Source organism: Caretta caretta, chromosome 20, assembly GCF_965140235.1.
Source record: "Caretta caretta isolate rCarCar2 chromosome 20, rCarCar1.hap1, whole genome shotgun sequence".
Classification (NCBI taxonomy): domain Eukaryota; kingdom Metazoa; phylum Chordata; order Testudines; family Cheloniidae; genus Caretta; species Caretta caretta.
In genome coordinates, this window is record NC_134225.1 from 12237325 (window position 1) to 12258095 (window position 20771).

The window sequence follows — 20771 nt, forward strand, 5'->3', positions numbered from 1 at the left end:
TCCTTGCCCTGTCCCAGCCCTTGCTCTGCCCCTAGCCCTGCCCCTGCCCTAAACCTTGCAGTGCCCTATTCCTGCCCCAGTCATTGTCCTGCCCCTTGCCCTGATCCAGTCCTTCGAATCATAGAATATCAGGGTTGGAAGGGACCTCAGGAGGTCATCTAGTCCAACTCCCTGCTCAAAGGGGGACCAATCCCGAATTTTTACCCCAGATCCCTAAATGGCCCCCTCAAGGATTGAACTCACAACCCTGGGTTTAGCAGGCCAATGCTCAAACCACTGAGCTATCCCTCCCCCCTTCCCAACCCTGCCCCAGTTCTTGCTCTGCCCTACCCCTTGCCCTGCCCCAGTTCTTGCACTGCCCTGCCCCACCCCTGCTGACCCATCTCATGGAGACAGTTCAGCAGCAGCACTCATGCTGGGTTCTCTAGGATGTCGAGGCCAATACCATGCGCCTGAAGGAACACGGGAAGGTGGTGCTAGTGCTGGAGAAGAACCTGCAGGGCAGCGGCTGCAGCAACCAGTCACCGTCTGCGGGGAGCAGTAGGTACAGCGGCTTCTACCCCCGCGGCCAAAACCTTGCCAGGCCTGGGACCAGCAGCACCCCAGGGCCCGGGTGGCACTGAGACAGATTGGGTTGTTCCCAGGGAGACCTCACTGCGACCCCAGGCTGTCCCATGCAGCTCCCCACCCTCACCCCATCTCCTCCCTCTGATGGGGTCTGATGCAGCAGGGTGGGAAGCTGTTGCTTCTGCTTCCCTTGGCCTCCCAGGGTCTGTTGTGGGAGGCAGCTGCAATGTTTCAAAGGAGCCATGGTGCTTGCTGCAAAGGATGCTGGAACACATCTCAACTATGGGCCGCAGCTTCCAGATTCGGAGCGTGTGTGGGGCAGGTAGAGGCATTTCTGTAGTTGGCCACCTGGTGGCTCTGCTGAGCCTGTGTGGGCTGTGGCTCGGCCATGTGTCTAGGGGATGAGGATTATGACCCTGCAGGAGTCTGACATGCGTGGGCGTGCTCTGTCCTCCAGGTACTCGGTGATGGCCGGGACCCCTGACAAGATCCTGGAGCATTTGCTGGAAGCCATGAGGCTGGATGCGACATTCTCAGACCCCCTGGGTATGTGTGGGCTGGCTGGGCCCCCGGATACACGCTCCCGCGGATACATGTGCACCAACACGCCCAGAGACACGCGTTCCCAGATACACAGGCGCAGGCATGCCTGTGCGCAGAGATACACATGTGCATGGACGTGAGCCTGGATACACACGCACACAGATACACACTCCTGGGCACATGCACATTCAGAGCTTCTCTGAGCTGGGACATGGTGCCAAGCTCCTGCAGCACTAAAGGGAAGTGCAGAGCAGAGACTGTCTGACATCCTCCACACAACGCCCACAGCTAGAGCCTTACAAATTCATGGTCCAGTTTGGTAAATTTCACGGTCATAGTATTTTTAAAAAATTGCATTCATGGTTTCAGATATTTAAATTTTAAATTTCAGTGTTGTATCAAAGCATGACTATGTATTTAAAAACACAAACATATAAAGCCCTTAAGTCTCCATTTCTCAAACTGGGGGTCCCGACCCAAAAGGGCAGCTGGAGAGCGGCGGCTGCTGGCTGGGCACACAGCTCTAAAGATAGAGCCACCATCAACAGCAGCGCAGAAGTGAGGGTGGCAACACCAGACCAGGCCACCCTCACTTCTGCGCTGCTGCTGGCGGTGGCGCTGCCGTCAGAGCTGGACAGCCGGAGAGCAGCAGCTGCTCTCTGGCCATCCAGCTCCGAAGGCAACGCAGGGGGCTGGGATGGCTGGGGAGATGGTGGGAGCACAGGGGCTGGGATGGTTGCGGGCTTATAGGACATGGAGGCTGGGATGGTTTGAGGGAGCTGGGATGGTTGGGGGGTGGGAGTACAGGGGGCTGAGGTGGTTTGGGGGTGGGGGACTGGGATGGTTGAAGGGATGGTGGGAGCATGCTGGGCCCAGAGCCCCTGCCTGGGATTGCTGCTGGGCCCAGAACCAGTGGGTCCTGCCTGGGGCGAGAACCCTTTAACGCATGCTGGGCTGGTGTTTTTCAGATACCTTGATTGGGGATTTCCTGCTGACCTACAATGTGTTCATGCCGACCGCCCAGCTCTGCAGAGCCCTGCTGCACCAATATCCTTCTAGGGCTGCAGGGACCGGCACCTCGCGGGGCAGCCGGGGAGGGGGTGGGTCACAGGGGTTTTCTCCTGACCACAAAAGACAGAGAAACAGAGAGAATCTGTGAGGAGCCCTCCAGAGAACCGCTAGGGGGTCTGTAGCTCTGCAGTCTGTGTGTTCTTCACTTGGGCTCTGCTTTCTGAAGAGACAGGCCCATTCTCAGGGCCCACTGGCCTGGCAGTGCCACCCCCTCCACACTTTCACAGGGAGACCCAGATCCTGGCTCATTTTGCTGGTGTCTCAGTCTATGTCTGCACTGCAAAGAGAGCATACACTGGTGCAACTGCATTGGTCTGAGCTCTCTCGTGCGGCCATAGTCTGCCCCCTCTGGCTCAGAGCACCTGTGGCCTGGGCCAGTCTGCACCGAGCTGCACGCTGCACAGGGGCCGTATGCAGAGAGCAAAGGCATCACAGCTGCCGAGCTACAGCCTAGACAGAGCTCCTTGCACATGGCGGGGGGGGGGGGGGGGGGGTCTGGGATGTGGAATGGGGTGATTGTCAGCAAAAGGGCAGTGCTGCTAAAGCTAGCAATGTGGGGGTCCTGGTCCCCACCACTGCCCATGCAGTGGGTCTGATCGCCTCTTGCTGTGCCTGAGGCACAGTCCCCACATGCCTGTGCTGTGGGGCTGATTGCTTCTGCTGTTCTCTGGGTGCACACTGCAGGGCTCGCCCCGCTCTGTGCAGTGGGGCCAATTGCCCCTGGGCATGCCCTGCAGACTTGCTGCCTGATCCCATTACTGCTCCCAGCACAAATTGACCTAGTGGCTTCCTTGACTGGCCCCCACTTTCCATGCGGAGCCATCAGAGGGCTCGGAGCAGGAGAAGGCTGTCTACTCCCTCAGCAAGCGGCAGAAGATCCTGAGGCTGGTCAGCCAGTGGGTGCTGCTCTATGGGCACCTGCTGCAGGCTGACCACAGTGCCATAACCCTGCTGCAGGTACTGCGGGGGGGGAGGAGCTAAGCAGCACGTCGGGGGAGTGTGGTGAGCGGTGGGCTGAAGGGGGCTGACATCCAAGGGAATAATGAGGCTGGTCCTGGCCCTGGAGTTGCTGAGCTCTGTGCCTTGCCACCCGTGGCCACCGTTCCTTGCACGTGCCTTGCCAGTGGGGATGCAGCCCATGAGGACGCAATTCCGTAATCCAGCACCAGGGGTGCTACCCTAGGAAAGATAAACTGCCCCTGGCAACTGCACCCTGCATAGCAGGACTCCATCCTTTTTGCCTCAGGCACTCAACCTGCCACAAGTCATGCTGGCATTGCCAGGGGTGTCATGTGGGGGCATTGCTCCCCATGGAGCCAACCCCAAATACCACCCCCCCAGGGAGAGATTTCCAGGCCCCTGCGTAGGGTGACCTCAGGTGTCCCAGCACATGCTCTGGAATCACTGCCCTGTACGGTGCAGCTTGGCACTGACCAGCCAGAGCCCTTGTCCTGCAGAACCTCTCAGACTTTGTGAGCCGGGATCCTCGCCTGTGCAGCCTGCTCCGGGACCAGACACAGGATCGTCGGAGGAACAGAACGTGAGTCACCGCCCCGCCCCGCCCCATCTCCTTAATCCCCTGATCTCTCACAGCAACTCAGCTGTAACCGGAGCCATGCCTGTGCTTCATGCGGGCCTGAGTCCTGGAGACGCTGCAGTGTAACCCGTGTGGCAGTGACTGGAGTGCTGGGTCCTAGTCTCAGGATGAATGCGCAGGTGTGTGGGGTTAGAGTGGGGGTGGGGAGTCAAGAGGTCTGCCTTCTACCCCAGCCCTGCTGCTAACTCGCGTGGCTGGGCCAGGCCTCTGTGCCTCAGAGGGAATGGACTTGGGAGGCTTAGGAATCTTGGACATGCCAGGAGGACACACTCTGTGGAGGAGGAAACTAGTCAGTATCATTCAGACCCTCTCCCCATCCAGGTATCTGGGCTTCCAGCTGAGAAGGAGGGGTTTAAACCTACAGGAAGCTCTGGGGGCTCAGTGCTCTGGTGGGGGAGCCCCAAGCTGAACTCCCCAAGTGGACTCGCGGCCGCCGGCTCTGCTCTGGGCGACGTGGTGCCCCCCAGGTGCTGTGACTGCAGGGAGCAGCGCGCTGATTCACGCCTGGGAGGTGCCAGCTCTAGGGCTCTCACCCGTGTGTGTTTCTCCTCTTTGCAGACTGGAGAACGGTGGCGGAAGCGCATCTCCACAGCCCAAGGTACCGACAGCCCAGCAGCGCCACGGGGCACCTGCTGCCCCTCTCCTAGGGGCATGATAGGTGGGCAGGGAGCCAAGCAAACGCCCCGAAAGGGAGTGGCCCTGACACAGGCTGAGGGCAATTGTGTGGTGCTTTGAGGGCCTGGCTCACCTGAGCTGCCCTGTGTGTCTCCATGGGAGTGCTGTCCCCTTGGACTGTGAGCATGGCAGACGCCAGTGTCTGCCATTCAGCACCCCATGCGGACTCTTCTTCGTTCCCCCATCCCAGGTTCGGAGCACAGTGAACTGGATCGCCAGCCTTGAGGATGCCACGCTGAATAACAGCTGTGCCATCGGGGCCCAGGACAAAGGTAGCAGCTCTGCGTCAGCCCCCTCACCCACACACACAGACAGGCTGCTTCCGCCCCCTCACCCACACACACAGACAGGCTGCTTCCGCCCCCTCACACATGTGCGCGCGCACGCACACACACACAGACTGTTTCCACCCCTTCTCACACATCACACAGAAGATTGCTTCTGCCCCCTCTCTCACACACACACGTACAGATTGCTTCCGCTCCCTCACACACACACTCACACACACCACACAAGACTGCTTCTGACCCCTCACATGCACAGATTGCTTCTTCCCCTTCTCACTCACTCACACACACAGACTGCTTCTGCTCCCTCACACACACACACACCAGACTGAGTGCTTCTGCTCCCTCTCTCTCTCACACACACACACGCGCACACATGCACGCGCACCCACACACACAGAAACACACTGCTTCTGCCCCCTCACGCATGCCACACACAAGACTGCTTCTGCCCTCTCTCTCTCTCACACACAGATTTCTTCTACCCCCTTACACACACACCACACAAGACTGCTTCTGCCCCTTCACACACAATACACACACAGAGACTGCTTCCGCCCTCTCTCTCTCACGCGCACACACACACACACACACTTCCCCCGTTTATAGGTTCCTCCAGCTTGCTGGAAAGATCTTTTGCTATGATGTGAGTCAAAAAGTGTCCATTGTTTACCTGCCCCCTTTGAGAAGGCTTCATTGTACACAGATAATGGTAACGTGGATTCTAGGGTTGCCAACTTTCTAATTTCAGAAAACCAAAGACCCATGCCCTGCCCTCTTCCCCGCGGCCCCACCCCCACTTACTCCACCCCCCCCCATCTCCACTGCTCGCTCTCCCCCACCCTCACTCACTTTCACTTGGCTGGGGCAGGGGGTTGGGGTGTGGGAGGGCACTCCGGCTGGGGGTGTGGGCTCTGGGGATTAGGGGTTCAGGGTGCAGGAGGATGCTCCGGGCTAGGACCAACCCGTTCGGAGTGTAGGAGGCAGGTGCAGACTCTGGGAAGGAGTTTGGGTGCGGGAGGGGATGCAGGGTGCAGGCTCCGAGAGGGAGTTTGGGTGTGTGAGGGGGCTCTGAGCTAGGGCAGGGGGTTGGGGCACGGGAGGGGTTTGGGGTGTGGGCTCTGGGCGACTCTGGCTGGTGCAGTTTGCAGGGGCTCCGGGAGGTGCTGATGTCAGGCGGCCCCTTAAATAGTAGCTGCACCAGCACTGCCCTAGCATTTCCTGGGCCTCAGAGGCTGCTCTGTCTACCATGAATCCTGGACACATGGCTCAGGGAGGACAAAAGTTTTTCCTGTTCTCTGGGGACAGGAGCTTCAACTTCAGGCCCATGCTTCCGCGCAGCCCATTCATCCCCGAGAGGAGACTGACCAGCCACAGCCCCTTACCTGCTGGCCGCATGATCCCGAGTGAGGCCGGCACAGCACCCCCGCGGGAGCAGGCTACTGGGCCCGGGGCAGGTGGTGACGGCTCGCCCTGGCCCCCTCCCCTGCTGCTGGCTGCATAAAGCCCCTGGGAAGCCGGGGCAGCTCCTCCCTCGACTCTTGCCGGCCGGGAAGCAGAGGGCCAGGTAGGGAGGGGGCTGAAGGCACTTCCTAAAGGCCACAATGCCCGCTCCGCAGGGAACCCCCGGCCACCGTGGGGCCCACCGTGTCTGGGGTTAAGCCTGCCGGCCCCAGAGTGCAGCCGAATGCCTTTCCCAGCCTCTCTGCTGGGATCCACCCCCTGCCTACCGGGACTTGCACAACCTTCGAGCTCCACAGAGAGAGCTGGTGCAGGCCCCCTCCTCATCCCCACCACCACCGATCAGACTTTTAACAGCCCAGTTGGCAGTGCTGACCAGAGCTGCCAGGTCCCTTTTTGAATGGGCATTTTGGCTGAAAACCAGATGCCTGGCAACCCTAGTGGATTCCCCTTACTGAGCCATCAGCACTGTCTGGCTTCTCCATTGTTGTACCCAAAAGGCTGCTTGTGGGTGTTCCCAAACTCACAACATATTTCAGTAACACACACAGCAAAACTTCATAACTTTGCATACAATGATTGCACATACAATCCATCAGGATATTAATGCTCAACAGATCAAGACTTTTAAAATAGTACCTCGCAAGGCAGACTTTTTACAAAACACATCATAATTATATCACCATGGTAGATATGGGGGTGCCAGGGTGTTGCTTTGGGGTAAAGAGTGTCACACCTCCCCTTAGACACAGTCACCCTGGGAGGTGTGTGGGGTGCAGACTCCCTGACATGGTGGCCCCCACACCCCAGAGCCCGGGCCCTGCTCAGAGCCCACAGGGACTTGCAGTCAGGGCTTGTGCTCTGGGACCCCAGACTGCCTCCCATGGAGTTCACAGCTCAAACCTGCCACCAAACCGGGCTCCCTGCCCAAGGAACCTGGGTGACTGCTGCCCTCGGCTGGCTGGGTCCTGGCCATAGGGGTCTCGCTAATGTGCCCCCTGCCTTCCATAGTGCCCTATGATGTCTACAGAGCGGACCACTCCTGCCTCACCATGGTGCTGCCAGTGAACGCCTCCGTGCGTGATGTGCTCCAGTCCCTCGCCCATCGGGAGGGCGGGCATGGTGAGCGCATGCTGGTCAAAGTCAACTCAGCAGGGGGTGAGTGAGCGGTGTGGCGTGGGCGGGGAGCTGGGAAGTGTGTTCTCCCCACTCCCCCCACCAGCTGCACTGGGGCAGCACGCCCCCCCCCAACCCCCCCGCCAGCTGCACTGGGGCAGCACGTTCTCCCCACTCCCCCCACCAGCTGCACTGGGGCAGCACGTCCCCCCCCAACCTCCCCCGCCAGCTGCACTGGGGCAGCACGTCCCCCCCCAACCTCCCCCGCCAGCTGCACTGGGGCAGCACGTCCCCCCCCAACCTCCCCCGCCAGCTGCACTGGGGCAGCACGTTCTCCCCACTCCCCCCACCAGCTGCACTGGGGCTCCCCCGACCTCCCCTGCCAGCTGCACTGGGGCAGCACGTCTCCTCCTCCCTCCTCCCCGCCAGCTGCACTGGGGCAGCACGTCCTCCTCCCTCCTCCCCGCCAGCTGCACTGGGGCAGCACGTCCTCCTCCCTCCTCCCCGCCAGCTGCACTGGGGCAGCACGTCCTTGCCCTACCCCTGCCCACTGCACTGAGGCAGTGTGTCCTCCCGCCTCCCATTGCCTCCCCGCACCAGCTGCACTGGGGAAGGATGTCCTTGAAGCAGCTGGAGTGAAGAGGGGCAGTAATGAGGCTGGGGGCATGGGATACATTCCTTTTAGGCAGTGGCTGCCTGTCTGCTCCCCCATCCCCTCCCTGGGGTCTCCCAAGCATCTGGAGGCTTGTTCACCTGCACAACCCCTTTTCTGCAGCAGCAACACCTGACCCCTCTCCCCATGCTCGCCCTGCGCTCTCTCGGGGAACGTGCCCATCCCTGCTGGCTGGTGTGCGTGCAAACACCGCCGCCCGGTGGCCACTGCAGGAGTAGCTCTCCAACAGGCTCTCTCTCTGTCTGACAGATAAAGCGGGGCTGCAGATGGACACCATCAGCGTGTACACGTCCCTGGGTCTGAACGAGAGACTCTTTGTTGTGAATGTCCAGGAGCTGCACACCCTGGTGAGGGCTGGGCAGGGGGAGTGGGGTTCTAGGCTGGGGGCCAGGGGAGCCTTGTGCCCCTCTCTTTGCCAAGGGCTGGAGACCCCATCCCACAAGCTCTGAGACTGGGGGCAACTGGTCCAGCACACATGCCACCTGGGGGCTGCTGCCCGTTACCAGAGACAGGGAACTCAGAGCTGGGAACTGGTTGTTACAGGACATGGAGACCCCAGGCCCAGCACTGCAGCACACAGGCCCTGGGCAGCAGTGCCTCTGTCCAGGGACTGCCACAGTCTGCTCCCAGTGGCAGGAGCCGCACCTTGTCCTGTGGTGTGGATGGCTCGGGGTCTGGCCCCTGTGGCTGGTCTGCCTGGGCATTTGCTGTCACCTGAGATCTTCTACCAGCTCCCTGCTGAGCTGGGCAGGGCTCTGGCCCAGGGCTGCCTGGCTCACCAGCAGGCCATGCAGAGGATGCAGAACGAAGGAGATGGCGGCGTGTGACATTCTCTCTCCCCCTCTATCCAGACCCCTCATCCTGAGCAGTTGGGACCCACCGTTGGCTCCTCGGAGACCCTGGACCTCATCAGCTCCAAGGACTTGGCCAGTCAGCTGACAGATTATGACTGGAACCTCTTCAGCAGCGTCCACCAGGTAATGGGCAGTGTCTGGAGCAATAAGCCTGGAGTCAGAGCAGAGGGGCTGTGGGCCAGGCGCTGGGCTGGCTCTCAGGAGATGTGGGTCCACTCCCAGCCCCTGAGCTCTGGCCCTTGTGTTTTGAAGGTGGAGCTGATCTATTACATCTTTGGGCAGCAGACGTTTCCCAGCGCAACCACGGCGAACCTGGAGCGCGTCATGCGGCGCTTCAACGAGCTGCAGTACTGGATTGCCACCGAGCTCTGCCTCTGTGCGGAGCCGGGCAAGCGGGCCCAGCTGCTCAGGAAGTTCATTAAACTGGCTGCACAGTGAGTGACTTGCGGGCAGGGAACTCGTCCTCCAGGAGTCCCAGCAGCACCCAAGCCCAGCCCTCTCCATAGAGGCAGCCTGGCGCTGGGCCCTGCTGTGCTAGCTGTGTCATGCAGGCCCAGTGGTGGCCCCTAGCCCCCGAATAACTGTATCTTCCATTTCAGCCTCAAGGAGCAGAAGAACCTGAATTCCTTCTTCGCAGTGATGTTTGGTCTGAGCAACACGTCCGTGAGTCGCCTCTCCAAGACCTGGGAGGTACAGACCAAGGCACAGGCCCTGCTGCCCCAGGTCACATCCAGCCTGGGAAAACTTCCCCCAGGCGCTGGGACCAACTCCAGTGGTAAATCAGCATCTCTCTGCTGGGCCCTGACAGGCAGAGGAGGAGCTTGTCCCAGGAAAGAGGCCATTTGGCATGTTCAGCTTGCCAGGCCATTGGGCTGAGATGTCAATCCAAGCCCTAGGACGTGGGAAATGATAGCATGGCCCTCAGCTCTTAACAGACTTGGTGGAGTTCATCACTGGGCGATGGACCGGAACCAGAGCCCCAGGCTCAGTTATACCAAGCGATGGGCCGGAACCAGAGTCCCAGGCTCAGTTATAAGGAGCCATGGATGGAACCAGAACCCCAGGCTCAGTGAATGCGAGTGTCCTGGCCAAAATCCAACTGCTGCTCACCCCGCTCAACTCCCTCCTATGTCGTCTCATTCAGATACAGACTCCTTTGCTTCCTTCCCTTTACCCTGTGTTCCATCCCAAAGGTGGCTACAGCTCAGCGCTGGCTGAAACAATCCTTGTGTCTAGTTTCTGGGCCGGGGACTGCCTTCTTCACTCCCAGAACTCCCTCGGGAATGGAGGCAGTTCTGGGTGCCCAGGGCCTAGCTGTGGAGGGGCCGGGGGGGTCAGCCTCCATGCAGGCCCCAGCGTGGCAGAGGTTCTGAGATTTATGTTGTGATTTATGATGATCAGGGAGGAGACGTGGAACCTGTGTGAGGTTCAGGAGAGGGTCCTGGTGCAGGGGGCTGGAGGATCCCCCTAGGGTTCGGGGGACACTCTCACCTGCTCTGTCTCACACACAGAGGCTGCCGCATAAAACCAGGAAGCTGCACTCGGCACTGGAGCGGATGCTGGTAAGTTTGGCTCCCTTTGTCAGCACCTTCACGTCCCCACACGATTCTTGCAGACAGCAGAGACACCCCCAGGCAGGTTCCCATAGCCCAGCCCACCCAGCTGTGGGAGCTAAGCCATGCTGGGCTGGGGCAGTACCTGGGGTAGGGGTCCTTTGGGAGAAGGAAGTGGTGCTGGTGATGCAGGAAGGGGAACCCCCTGTTAGAGAGCTTATTCCTTCACTATCCCACTTCCCTGGTCCTTCCCGCATGAACAGAGAGCAACAATACCCAAAGTCCGAAGGTGCAAACAATTGGATGTTTATTGGGGTGAACTTCCAGCAAGCTTAAATCCAAGTTTCTTTTTCCTTATTTTCAAATCCCAACTTACTTCCTGTTTACCCCTAATTTATATAGTAATATTCTTAGCTATACCTTAACCAATCATTCTACTGAAATTTAACTAACCAATCCTAACATATTGTAACATGATTAGCTAACTAATTATATCCCACCACCTTAATTAGTTTACAGCCAGCAAAATTAGTTATACAGCAGACAGAAACAATCACAGAACCAGACAGAGACCATGCCAATAAACAATAGCAAAGTGGGAACTATAATGACAAAACAATACAGAAGTGAGGATTTCACAACTACATCTATAAAGACATAAAGGTTTCCCAGCTGTGTCTATTGATAAGTGAGTTCTTACCAGACAGAAAACTATCAGACTAAATTTCCTTTTACATCTTCTAGGCTCTTCCCTTTCTCTGGAGGTGATAGGCATTATCAGGACAGGATTGTGTTCCTAACAGCCCGATAGCACCTTCTTTCAATGTGACTAGTTTGGAATGTGAGGAGGTGACTGGTCGCTTCCCAGCTTATGGCTGCCTCTGTTGCTTAGCCAAAGGCCTTAGCCTAAGAACAGGCCTCAGACTGTCCCCGCAAGAGAAGGACCTTACACTGGCAGACAGTGATTTTGATTCTTTCTTTTATACCTCTAACTAGCCAAGTGATAAGAATACACCTAAATTCTTAAAGTACAGGCCTCTGCAGACAGGCCTGAATATCTATCTCCTAACACCCTCACTTTCCGTGCTGCATGCAGCCCCCATGCGGTGCTAGAGGCTCTGGCTCCATCTCAGGCTCTGGCTCCATCTCAGGCTCTGGCTCTGGCTCCATCTTGGGCTCTGGCTCCATGGTGTCAGAGCACTGCAGGAGGAGCTGTGCTAAGCCCCCTGGTCACGAGCAATCCCAGGTACTCTGGGTGTGAGCTGGGGTGCTGGCCCCAGCGTCATCTGGGTGAGGACTTTCTGCCTCCCTAAATCCCCCGCAGCATCCCCTGCCCTTCCAGCCCAGAGCTACTGCTAAATAGCTGCTGTGCTCCACCCCAGCGGTGGCGAGGTGACCCTCCAGCTGGGGGCTCCCTCAGGCTGCGCGGGGCTGCACTGGCCTGGGGAGTCACAGGCTGTTTGTGGCCAGGGGAGCTGAGCTCTGGCCTGCTGGGGGCCTTGCCTGCAGCCATGGCCTTGTGAAGCCACCGCCCTGGAGCCAGGAAATGGCTCCTGCTCTGAAATCCTCTTCTCTTTCCAGGACCCCTCCTGGAATCACAGAGTCTACAGACTGGCCATCGCCAAACTGACCCCACCCATCATCCCCTTCGTGCCCCTCCTTCTCAAAGGTACAGGAACAGCTCAGAACTTTCAGCCTGGGAGGGCGAAGGAGGTGGAATTGCGAGAGCTGGGCAGTAACTCTGTTTCCAGAAGTGATCCCCTCCTACAGTGGGTTTGCAGGGACCCCACCCCAGCACCGGGTCCCCTTCTTACCAGGGAGACCAGTTCCCCTGGGCACTAGCGCCCCAGAGAGGGCAGGCAGTGGGGTACTCCTGGGTCCAGGCACATGCCCTGGAGAAGCTCAGGAGACGACTCACTTGGCAGGGCAGTATGGCTACTGAAGGGGACAGCGTTGCACTGCCTCACAGTGACACAGAGCACATTCTGCAGGACGAGGGCTCCATCCTGTGGGGCTGGGGGACCAGGGCTCCATCTCACAGGGCAGGGGGACCCGGGCTCCATCCCACAGGGTGGAGGGACTGAGGAATTCAATTGTATGCAGTTAGCTCCAGCCCCCAAGACTCCAGAGGACACTGGATTTGGCTACTGTCGGGCTGCTCCTTGGGGACGTTCTGAATCCACACCTCCATTAGCAATCATGGGGTGGGGGGAGGTGGGGGAGTCCCTGCGGGAGCCCTGCCCTGCTGGACGGAGGAGCATTGGTGGGATGGGCGAAACACAGGTTCAGTGGCAGCAGCCTCCCCGCTGCAGAGAACCCCCATCTCTGTTGATGGTCTGAGGCATTAGCTGGCCCCTGTGGAAGGAGGCTGAGCCGCGGGGCTGGGCACTGACTTTGAGGCTTCCCCTTGCAGACATGACCTTCATCCATGAGGGCAACCGCACGCTGGCAGAGAACCTCATCAACTTTGAGAAGATGGTGAGCCAGGCCGAGCCTGTCACCCCCCTGGCGGCTGGGCGGGTCTGGCGAAGTGAAGCACGGCACAGACACTAATGCTCATGAGCTCCATTTTTCCAGGGAGGCAGCTGCAGCGCAGTGAGAACCCAGGTGTTCTGGCTCCTGGCCTCATGCTCTGACTGGCCTGTGGTCGGCTGACCACAGTGCTGAGAGGTTTTAGAGTAACCGCCGTGTTAGTCTGTATTTGCAAAAAGAAAAGGAGTACTTGTGGCACCTTGGAGACTAACCAATTGGTACCTGGTACCAATTAGTCTCTAAGGTGCCACAAGTACTCCTTTTCTTTTCACAGTGCTGAGAGTGCCTGGGAGCCCGGGCCGGATGGGGCTGGCTGGGGCCACTCCCAGCCCACGGGCTCCTCCGCCCCACGGCAGCGCCCCAGCAGGGCATGGCTGGCCCCACCTGCCCATCCTGCAACGCTACCCCAGCTGAGCAGAGGGGATGCCCCGCCATGGTGCCCCATCCCTGGGCCCATGGGATTGTGGCTGCTCCGCACGTTTTGCCCCTGTTGCCCATGGCCCTTTGCTGGGGTTGCCTGGATGAGGGACAGGCCGTTGGCAGAGGGTATGTGCTGGACGAGGCAGCTGTGCCCCACACCCCTCACAGGCACTTGGCTAGTGATCAATGGCTCCATGTCCAGTTGGCAGCCAGTATCAAGCGGAGTGCCCCAAGGGTCGGTCCTGGGGCCGGTTTTGTTCAATATCTTCATAAATGATCTGGAGGATGGTGTGGATTGCACTCTCAGCAAATTTGCGGATGATACTAAACTAGGAGGAGTGGTAGATACGCTGGAGGGCAGGGATAGGATACAGAGGGACCTAGACAAATTGGAAGATTGGGCCAAAAGAAATCTGATGAGGTTCAACAAGGATAAGTGCAGGGTCCTGCACTTAGGACGGAAGAACGCAATGCACCGTTACAGACTAGGGACCAAATGGCTCGGCAGCAGTTCTGCGGAAAAGGACCTAGGGGTGACAGTGGACGAGAAGCTGGGTATGAGTCAGCAGTGTGCCCTTGTTGCCAAGAAAGCCAATGGCATTTTGGGTTGTATAAGTAGGGGCATAGCCAGCAGATCGAGGGATGTGATCATTCCCCTCTATTCGACATTGGTGAGGCCTCATCTGGAGTACTGTGTCCAGTTTTGGGCCCCACACTACAAGAAGGATTTGGATAAATTGGAGAGAGTCCAGCGAAGGGCAACAAAAATGATTAGGGGTCTGGAACACATGACTTATGAGGAGAGGCTGAGGGAACTGGGATTGTTTAGTCTGCAGAAGAGAAGAATGAGGGGGGATTTAATAGCTGCTTTCAGCTACCTGAGAGGTGGTTCCAAAGAGGATGGTTCTAGACTACTCTCAATGGTAGAAGAGGACAGGACAAAGAGTAATGGTCTCAAGTTGCAGTGGGGGAGGTTTAGGTTGGATATTAGGAAAAACTTTTTCACTAAGAGGGTGGTGAAACACTGGAATGGGTTACCTAGGGAGGTGGTAGAATCTCCTTCCTTAGAAGTTTTTAAGGTCAGGCTTGACAAAGCCCTGGCTGGGATGATTTAATTGGGGATCGGTCCTGCTTTGAGCAGAGGGTTGGACTAGATGACCTCCTGAGGTCCCTTCCAACCCTGATAGTCTATGATTCTATGATTTTTTGATTCCGAAGGAGTGGGAGGGGGAAGAGCTTTCCTTGGCCTGGGAGGGAGACGGTGTGTGCGCCGGGCCACGCTCCCTGGCCAGTGAGTAACCCTGTGCCTTGCTTGCAGCGAATGATGGCCAAGGCCGTACGTATCATCCACCACTGCCAGAGCCACACGTATGGTGAGTGCGTGCCAGGGCCTGTGAGCAGGGCCAGCACCCAGCCCTGGGGAAGGTCACCCTCCAGCCAGCATCACACAGGCAGTGTGTCGGGGCATGGGGGCCGTGGCAGGTAGCACCTCCTGTGGGTCGAGTTCTGGCTCCTGTGGGAGCAGGCACTTTGCCATCCACCCCCAGCACGGGGGTGTGCCCTTCAGGGTTACAGCCTAGACAGGGCTCAGGGCAGCCAGGGTGGGGGTCCTACAGAAATAGCCCAGTAGGCACTGGCGGTAGAGTGGGATTTAGGAGGAGAGGGTTCCTGGGGCATGTAGGGGGGCAGGGAGGGCACTGTACAGGGGACCTGGGGGGCATTGGAGAAGGAAGCCAGAGGGTGTTGGGAGACAAGGAGGGGGAGTGCCCAGAGCTGTTAGGTACCTTGCCACCACCTGTCCTAGTGTAGGAAGCCACGTCTGTGCCTGCCGGGCTCAGCTCCCTGGCTCCACCAGCCACAGGCAGCACAAGCATGACCCCCTCCGCCCACACAGGCCTCGCTGTCCCCCTGCAGGTTAGTGACAGACATGCTCCAACCCCCCAGTCCTCCAAGTGTTCCCGGGCCTGCCTGGGGCCACAGGACACTCCCAGAACTGCCCCCCAGCTTACCCGTTTCACCCCAGGGGCATCGCTCGACTCAGCTCACAGCGCTTAGATTGCTTGTAGTACAAACAAGTCAGAGTTAAATTAACGAAGATCAGAGAAGGCAGTGGAATTAATGGAAACAAAGGGTTATGTATAAAATAACTAAAATGGCATTCTCCTGCCTCCTGAAGGTTAGCTCACCCAAAGTTTAACAGGGATCCTCCATTCATAGGACAGGCTTGCTGGCAGCTTGCCCCTGGGGGACCTCTGCATCCCCAGATATTGTTCCAACCATCTATTTTCTTCACTTGTAAACAGGGTACCCCCTCCCTGCTGCTTGTGTTTCTGAACTAGAATCTCCCCTGGAGACTTTGCAAGCATTTGATTAGCATTTTGCTTGGATTGTAAGTAGGCGTCCATTGTGAAGTGTACAGTGGTCACTTTACATACAGCCAGACAGGCGTCTCCTGCCTGACAGAAACATACCATCTTCTGGGCCATATAGACACACAGCTCCTGGCATAGGACCTGCACATACATTCTTCACTGATTGCAATGATCAATGTGACACAGGCTTTCAGTAGGGCCTCACATGACACCTTATGCAGAGATCAGACAGGGGAGCTCTGTAACCTTCTGTGTCCTCTGCCAGTTGGGTCACAGATATGTAGGAAATGCATTGGGGCAGGAGGGCAGAGGTTGGGGGGCAGGGGAGAAGGGGGCCCATGTGGGCAGGAGAGCAGAGGTTGGGGGAGGGGGTGTAGGAAAGCAGGGGGTCCATAGGATAGGAGGGCAGAGGTTGGGGGAGGGGAGTGTAGGGAAGCAGGGGGCCCATGGGGGCAGGAGGGCAGAGGTTGGGGAAGGGGGTGTGTGGAGGATCAGGGGCCCCATGCAGGAAGGAGGGCAGAAGTTGGGGGAGGGGGATGCAGGGGGCCCATGGGGGCAGGAGGGCAGAGGTTGAGGGAGGGGGGTGTAGGGGAGTAGGGGCCCCATGGGGGCAGAAGGGCAGAGGTTCAGGGAGGGGGGTGTAGGAAAGCAGGGGGCCTGTGGGGGCAGGAAGCACGTGCTGTGAGTGCCTAACGTCCTGTTCTGTTCTCCCCTCCTAGGTCCCATCTCCCCCCTGCGGAGTCGTCCCCCGCAGCTGCTGGAGGACCCCCAGGCCCTGCGGATCTCCACCTGTACGGAGCCCCACTCTCCTTACCCCTCAGGAAGCCAGGCTGCTTGGAGGGATGAGTAGGAGTACAGGGGGAGGGGGGAAGGGGGGGAAGGAAGGGAAGAGGCTAGGCCAGTGCTGTCCCTTCCCCATTCATGACCTGTCCTACAGCTCCACTGCCTGGTCCAGCTGTACCCACCGTGGCGTCTCTGCCAGCACCAGCCAAGCCAGAGGCCTCGTGTGGGCATGCCCTGCCCTCTGGCTGTCCCCTAGTGGGGCTCCCACCTCACACCTGTGCTAGCAAGAGCACGTCAGGTCTGGGGAGTGAGTGTATGCAAGGGCCCGCCCACAGCCCACCCACAGCAGTTGGGGGTAGATTCTAGGGTGCTCCTGCCTCTAGCCATAGCTGGGGAACATGGCCAGCTGGTTGCGTTCTGTCCAGCCCACCCTTGTCCCCTCCAGTCAGGAACCGCCCCGCCCAAATTTTCCATTCATGTTCCCGCCCCCCGCCCATTGTCCCTGCACTAATGACCCAGGGATCTTCCTGCAGCATCAGTCAAAGGCTGGCTTCCCTGTACCAGCAGGAGCTGTGTCTGCCACTGTGCCATGGCACGGCACCCCAGTGCTGAGTCATGGCACCATTGCACTTATTCTCGGTGCTCCCTTGGGCAAGGGGAGAGCAGTGCCCCCAATCACAGCTGGCAGCTCGCCCTTCAGCACCTGCTCACAGAGCACCTGCCCTCCTGCTCGGGAAATGACCCCTCTCTGCTTGCCCAGGAGCAGCCCCACTCCATACTCTGATCCCAGGGTGAAAGGGTTGGAGTAAAAAAGGATGCCAGTCCTGCCTGGTGGGCATGAGCCACATGCCTCCAGGGCAGCTCGGGGGGGCATAGCCCGAGGCTGCCTCCCCTCCTGTTCTGAGGGCCCAGCCCCTGTGCACGTAGTGCCCTGTTCTGCTTGACTGCGATTCCGCTGGCTTCTTGACTGCAGCCTAATTTCCCACTTACCCACCTGACACAGCCCCAGGAGGGACAGAAGTGGCTGCTGGAGCCTGGCAGTCATTCAGCCTCCCAGTCCCCTCCTGCACTCGCTCCTCTCCTTGCTGGGTTTGGATGGGTTAAGCATGGGCCAGGTAAGCAGGTGCTGCTTCTGTCACTAACTCGCCCTGGGACCTTGGGACTGTCCTGGCATCAGTCTGTCAGGTGGGAATCAAACACAAGATCTCCTGGCTCCCAGTCCTGTGCACATTCCAGCCTAGCAGGTACAGAGGCTGCACTGCCCCTGCCTTTCCCACTGGTCACTTGTGGGAATGCACCTGCAGACCTGGCTTTGAATTCCCTCCTTGCAAGCCCAGCAGAATCTGCTCTGTTGGAGCAGAATCCAACAGAGCCAGGCATGAACTGGACTGCCAGCTGTCGCTGCCCTTACCCAGCACTGGGCTAACACTGCAGCCTTGGGGCTCAGTGTCAAGCTGTGGGGCAGTGAGGGAACAGCTGCCTGTGCTGAGCTGTGGGCTTTTGCCAAGAATGTCACTCTGATCTGGGGCTGTTTCCTTGCAGGCTCTGAGCAGTCCCTGAGTGGGCGGAGTCCTGCCCCCACCCAGGCCTACCTCCAGCACCTGAAAGTGATCGACAACCAGAAGGAGCTATCACGGCTTTCCCGGGACCTCGAGTCCTGATGCTTGGGACCAGGGGCGGAGCAGGAGGGGCCAGGCTAGACCCTCCAAAGGGAAAACTCCTCAGCCCACCATCAGCACAGTGCCCCTGCCTGTCTGCAACTGGGCCATTGTGCATGCCCTCCACCTCCTGCGTGGTGCAAGGGCTGGCCATGCATTCCGACTGTCCCCGCTGCAGAGGGACTCCACTGCAGCCCATCTGCCAGACCGCCTGCCCAGCCAGGACTGGGGACCACTCGGTCTGCACCGTTCCTCTCAGACTTGGAGCCAGCTGGCTAGAGCCTGGAGCAGTAATGGGCCAGCCCCAATGATGGCTTCTGCTATGAAGAGAGACAGGGAGGGGCAGGACCAGGGGAAGAAGGGCTGGACACTCTGGCTTTATCCACCGCCGTCAATAGAAGTATTTTTTGTACACAGGGATGTTTTCCTTCCTGGTCCTGCAGCAGCATCTCCAGCATGGAACTTCCAGCAAGGGGGAGGAGGGAATGCGGCTTCTCTGCTCAAGAGCCTCCTGCACCCCCAGCACCATTGCGGAAGGGGACAGCCCCCAGGCACATCAGAGTCTGGGCCCTAGCTACAGTGCCCATTGCTGGACCTGTCTGGGTGAGGCTGGGGTGGGTTAAATTGTGCCAGCCAGAGTACCAGAGCCCTCCTGTAGACAAGGCAGCAGGCACTCTGGCCCTGGCTAAACTGGAAGAGGTAGAATACCTTCAGGCCCAGGCTTCTCAGGCCTAACTTAGCCCATGCTGGAGAACGACTCTAATTGCAAGTGTAGACATGGGGGTAAAAGCTGTGCCCACTGGTAACTAGCAAGTGGTGGGTTCAGAAGAGGGCCCATTGGAAGCAGGAGCCGGAGAGCCTGTGCTGACTGCTCCATATGGGGTGGCGGCTGGTGCTCCACTGCCAAGATGGATTGAAACTTCATTCGAGTTCCAAGAGCGGGGAATAAAAAGGCCCCTCCCCAGCTGCTGCAGAGAGAAGAGGCAGGATTTCTGGGCACACAGCTCACTGCCGGCCAGGGTGGGCCCCAGGCATGGTGCTCCCGCCTAGCAGTGTGGCTCAGTGGGGCACAGGGGTGCAAAGTTCTGGGGGCCCAGTGCTGAGGGGGCTGGCCAAGGGCACCCATGTGAGCTGCCTGGGGGTCAAGGCCTCAGCCAAACGTTCAGTCACCTCCTTAAGTTAGTACCTGACAGGTGGCTCAGCCCAAAGGCTCTGGGAAGCCCCAGAGAGCAGGAGGGGAAAGAGGAATCCAGCGGCACCAGCCCCGGAACCAGCACCTCCATGAGATAAGTTGAATGCCTCCCTCTCCCCCAGGCGTCACTGGGCACGTGCTTACACCACTCCCTCCCAACACTGCCTGTACTGGGGGCAGCATGTAGGACACAGGGCATCCTGCTGGGTAGCTGGACTCTGCAGCCAAACATGCTCTGGGGAAGGGACACCAGGAGGTGTCCCGTGCACCTGCTGCAGGGGGAGCGGTCCTTGGCTTATAATTCCTGCCTCAGCTCTGTTGCCCTGCAGCTCCTGGCATATAGGCAGCAGGCTGCCTACAGCTGACATGGTCCTCACTGGCTGTGTGAGCTCAAGGCTCCCAGCTGGGAGCAAGGCCCTGGGCCACCTAGCTCAGCAGCCTGAAGGCTCAGGGAGAGCCTGTCTCTCTGAATGACCTAGTCCACCCCTGGGTCCAGGCCAGTTGGCTGGGATTTAGACGTTGCCAGAGGGGAGGTTTGTCCTTCAGCTCTGCTGGTGATAGGAGCAGGGTGGAGTTAAGGCCCAGGCATCCTGCAGCAAGCAGGACCTGAGCTCAGCAACGGAGTGAGAATGAGGCAGAAGCTGCTGTGAGGCTCTTACAGGTGAGCAGAACTGGGCTTAGGGCAGCAGCAGGCTGGGACCAGGTGAGGAGTTACTCTGACCTGGGCACACATTAAAGCCTGCTGGTGACAGTTTGAGGGGGACACGAGGGGCTGGCCATTTAAAAATATTTATTAAAAACCAGCCAAGCTGTACTACCTGGTGGCCTGTGCTAGCCAGCCACTGTCACAAGCTTCAGGGACCCCACGAACAGCTACAGAGACAGTACTGGGCTGCAGGGGAGAGTGCGGGAAGGGCACCAGGCTGGGTGAGCTGTGACAATGATGCATTTCATAGGCACTTCCACCTTCCCAGCCTGGTAAAAGCCAGCTCCCCTCCCCTCCAGTACAGACTCTGAGAAACAGTCCCCTTTCCCCATCCAGAGCAAGTGACACCCAAGCTCAGTCTCCCTGCAGAGGTGTGAACCTCCCCTAACTGATCCCAATGAGCGGCCTCTCTTCCCAGTTCTGCCACAGGGTCCTTCTGTTTGCACGGTACTCTAGGCTTAGCCCCAGCGCTGCCGTGGTACAGGAGACCGGCTTGTCGGCCCCAGCTGCACCGTGTCTCCCCGACCATCCTCAGGCAGCGCTGGCATTGCTAGCTGTCCCCCAGCACACTCTCAGCCTGCTCCATCTAAGCCTCTGGGATCTCCTGGGAGCTGCTGGAGTGCAGCCACCTTTGGGGAGCCAGTGCTCTTGGGGCTCTTTCCCAGAGGCAGTGTGATTCCCTCAAGCCTTGAACCTGTCCTAGGTGGCTCA

The 20771-nt window shown here is 58.7% G+C and overlaps 1 protein-coding gene across 4 annotated transcripts in view; it reads left to right on the plus strand.

Annotated features, from left to right (window-relative positions):
- RAPGEF3 (Rap guanine nucleotide exchange factor 3) overlaps positions 1–18574 on the plus strand; it is an 82445-nt gene extending 63871 nt beyond the window's left edge. For 3 of the 4 annotated variants that reach the window (XM_075121537.1, XM_075121541.1, XM_075121540.1), the window contains 18 exons: positions 429–544; positions 1025–1113; positions 2079–2157; positions 2988–3138; positions 3639–3721; positions 4337–4376; positions 4644–4725; positions 7213–7359; positions 8240–8337; positions 8842–8967; positions 9097–9278; positions 9444–9534; positions 10356–10406; positions 11979–12066; positions 12811–12875; positions 14668–14722; positions 16441–16512; positions 18047–18574. In XM_075121537.1, the coding sequence (XP_074977638.1) occupies positions 429–544; positions 1025–1113; positions 2079–2157; positions 2988–3138; positions 3639–3721; positions 4337–4376; positions 4644–4725; positions 7213–7359; positions 8240–8337; positions 8842–8967; positions 9097–9278; positions 9444–9534; positions 10356–10406; positions 11979–12066; positions 12811–12875; positions 14668–14722; positions 16441–16512; positions 18047–18165 (1734 nt within the window). In that variant the 3' untranslated portion in view covers positions 18166–18574. The remainder of the gene's footprint in view (positions 1–428; positions 545–1024; positions 1114–2078; positions 2158–2987; positions 3139–3638; positions 3722–4336; positions 4377–4643; positions 4726–7212; positions 7360–8239; positions 8338–8841; positions 8968–9096; positions 9279–9443; positions 9535–10355; positions 10407–11978; positions 12067–12810; positions 12876–14667; positions 14723–16440; positions 16513–18046) is intronic. The other variant, XM_075121539.1, reaches the window with a different exon arrangement.
- Positions 18575–20771: the final 2197 nt, after the last annotated feature.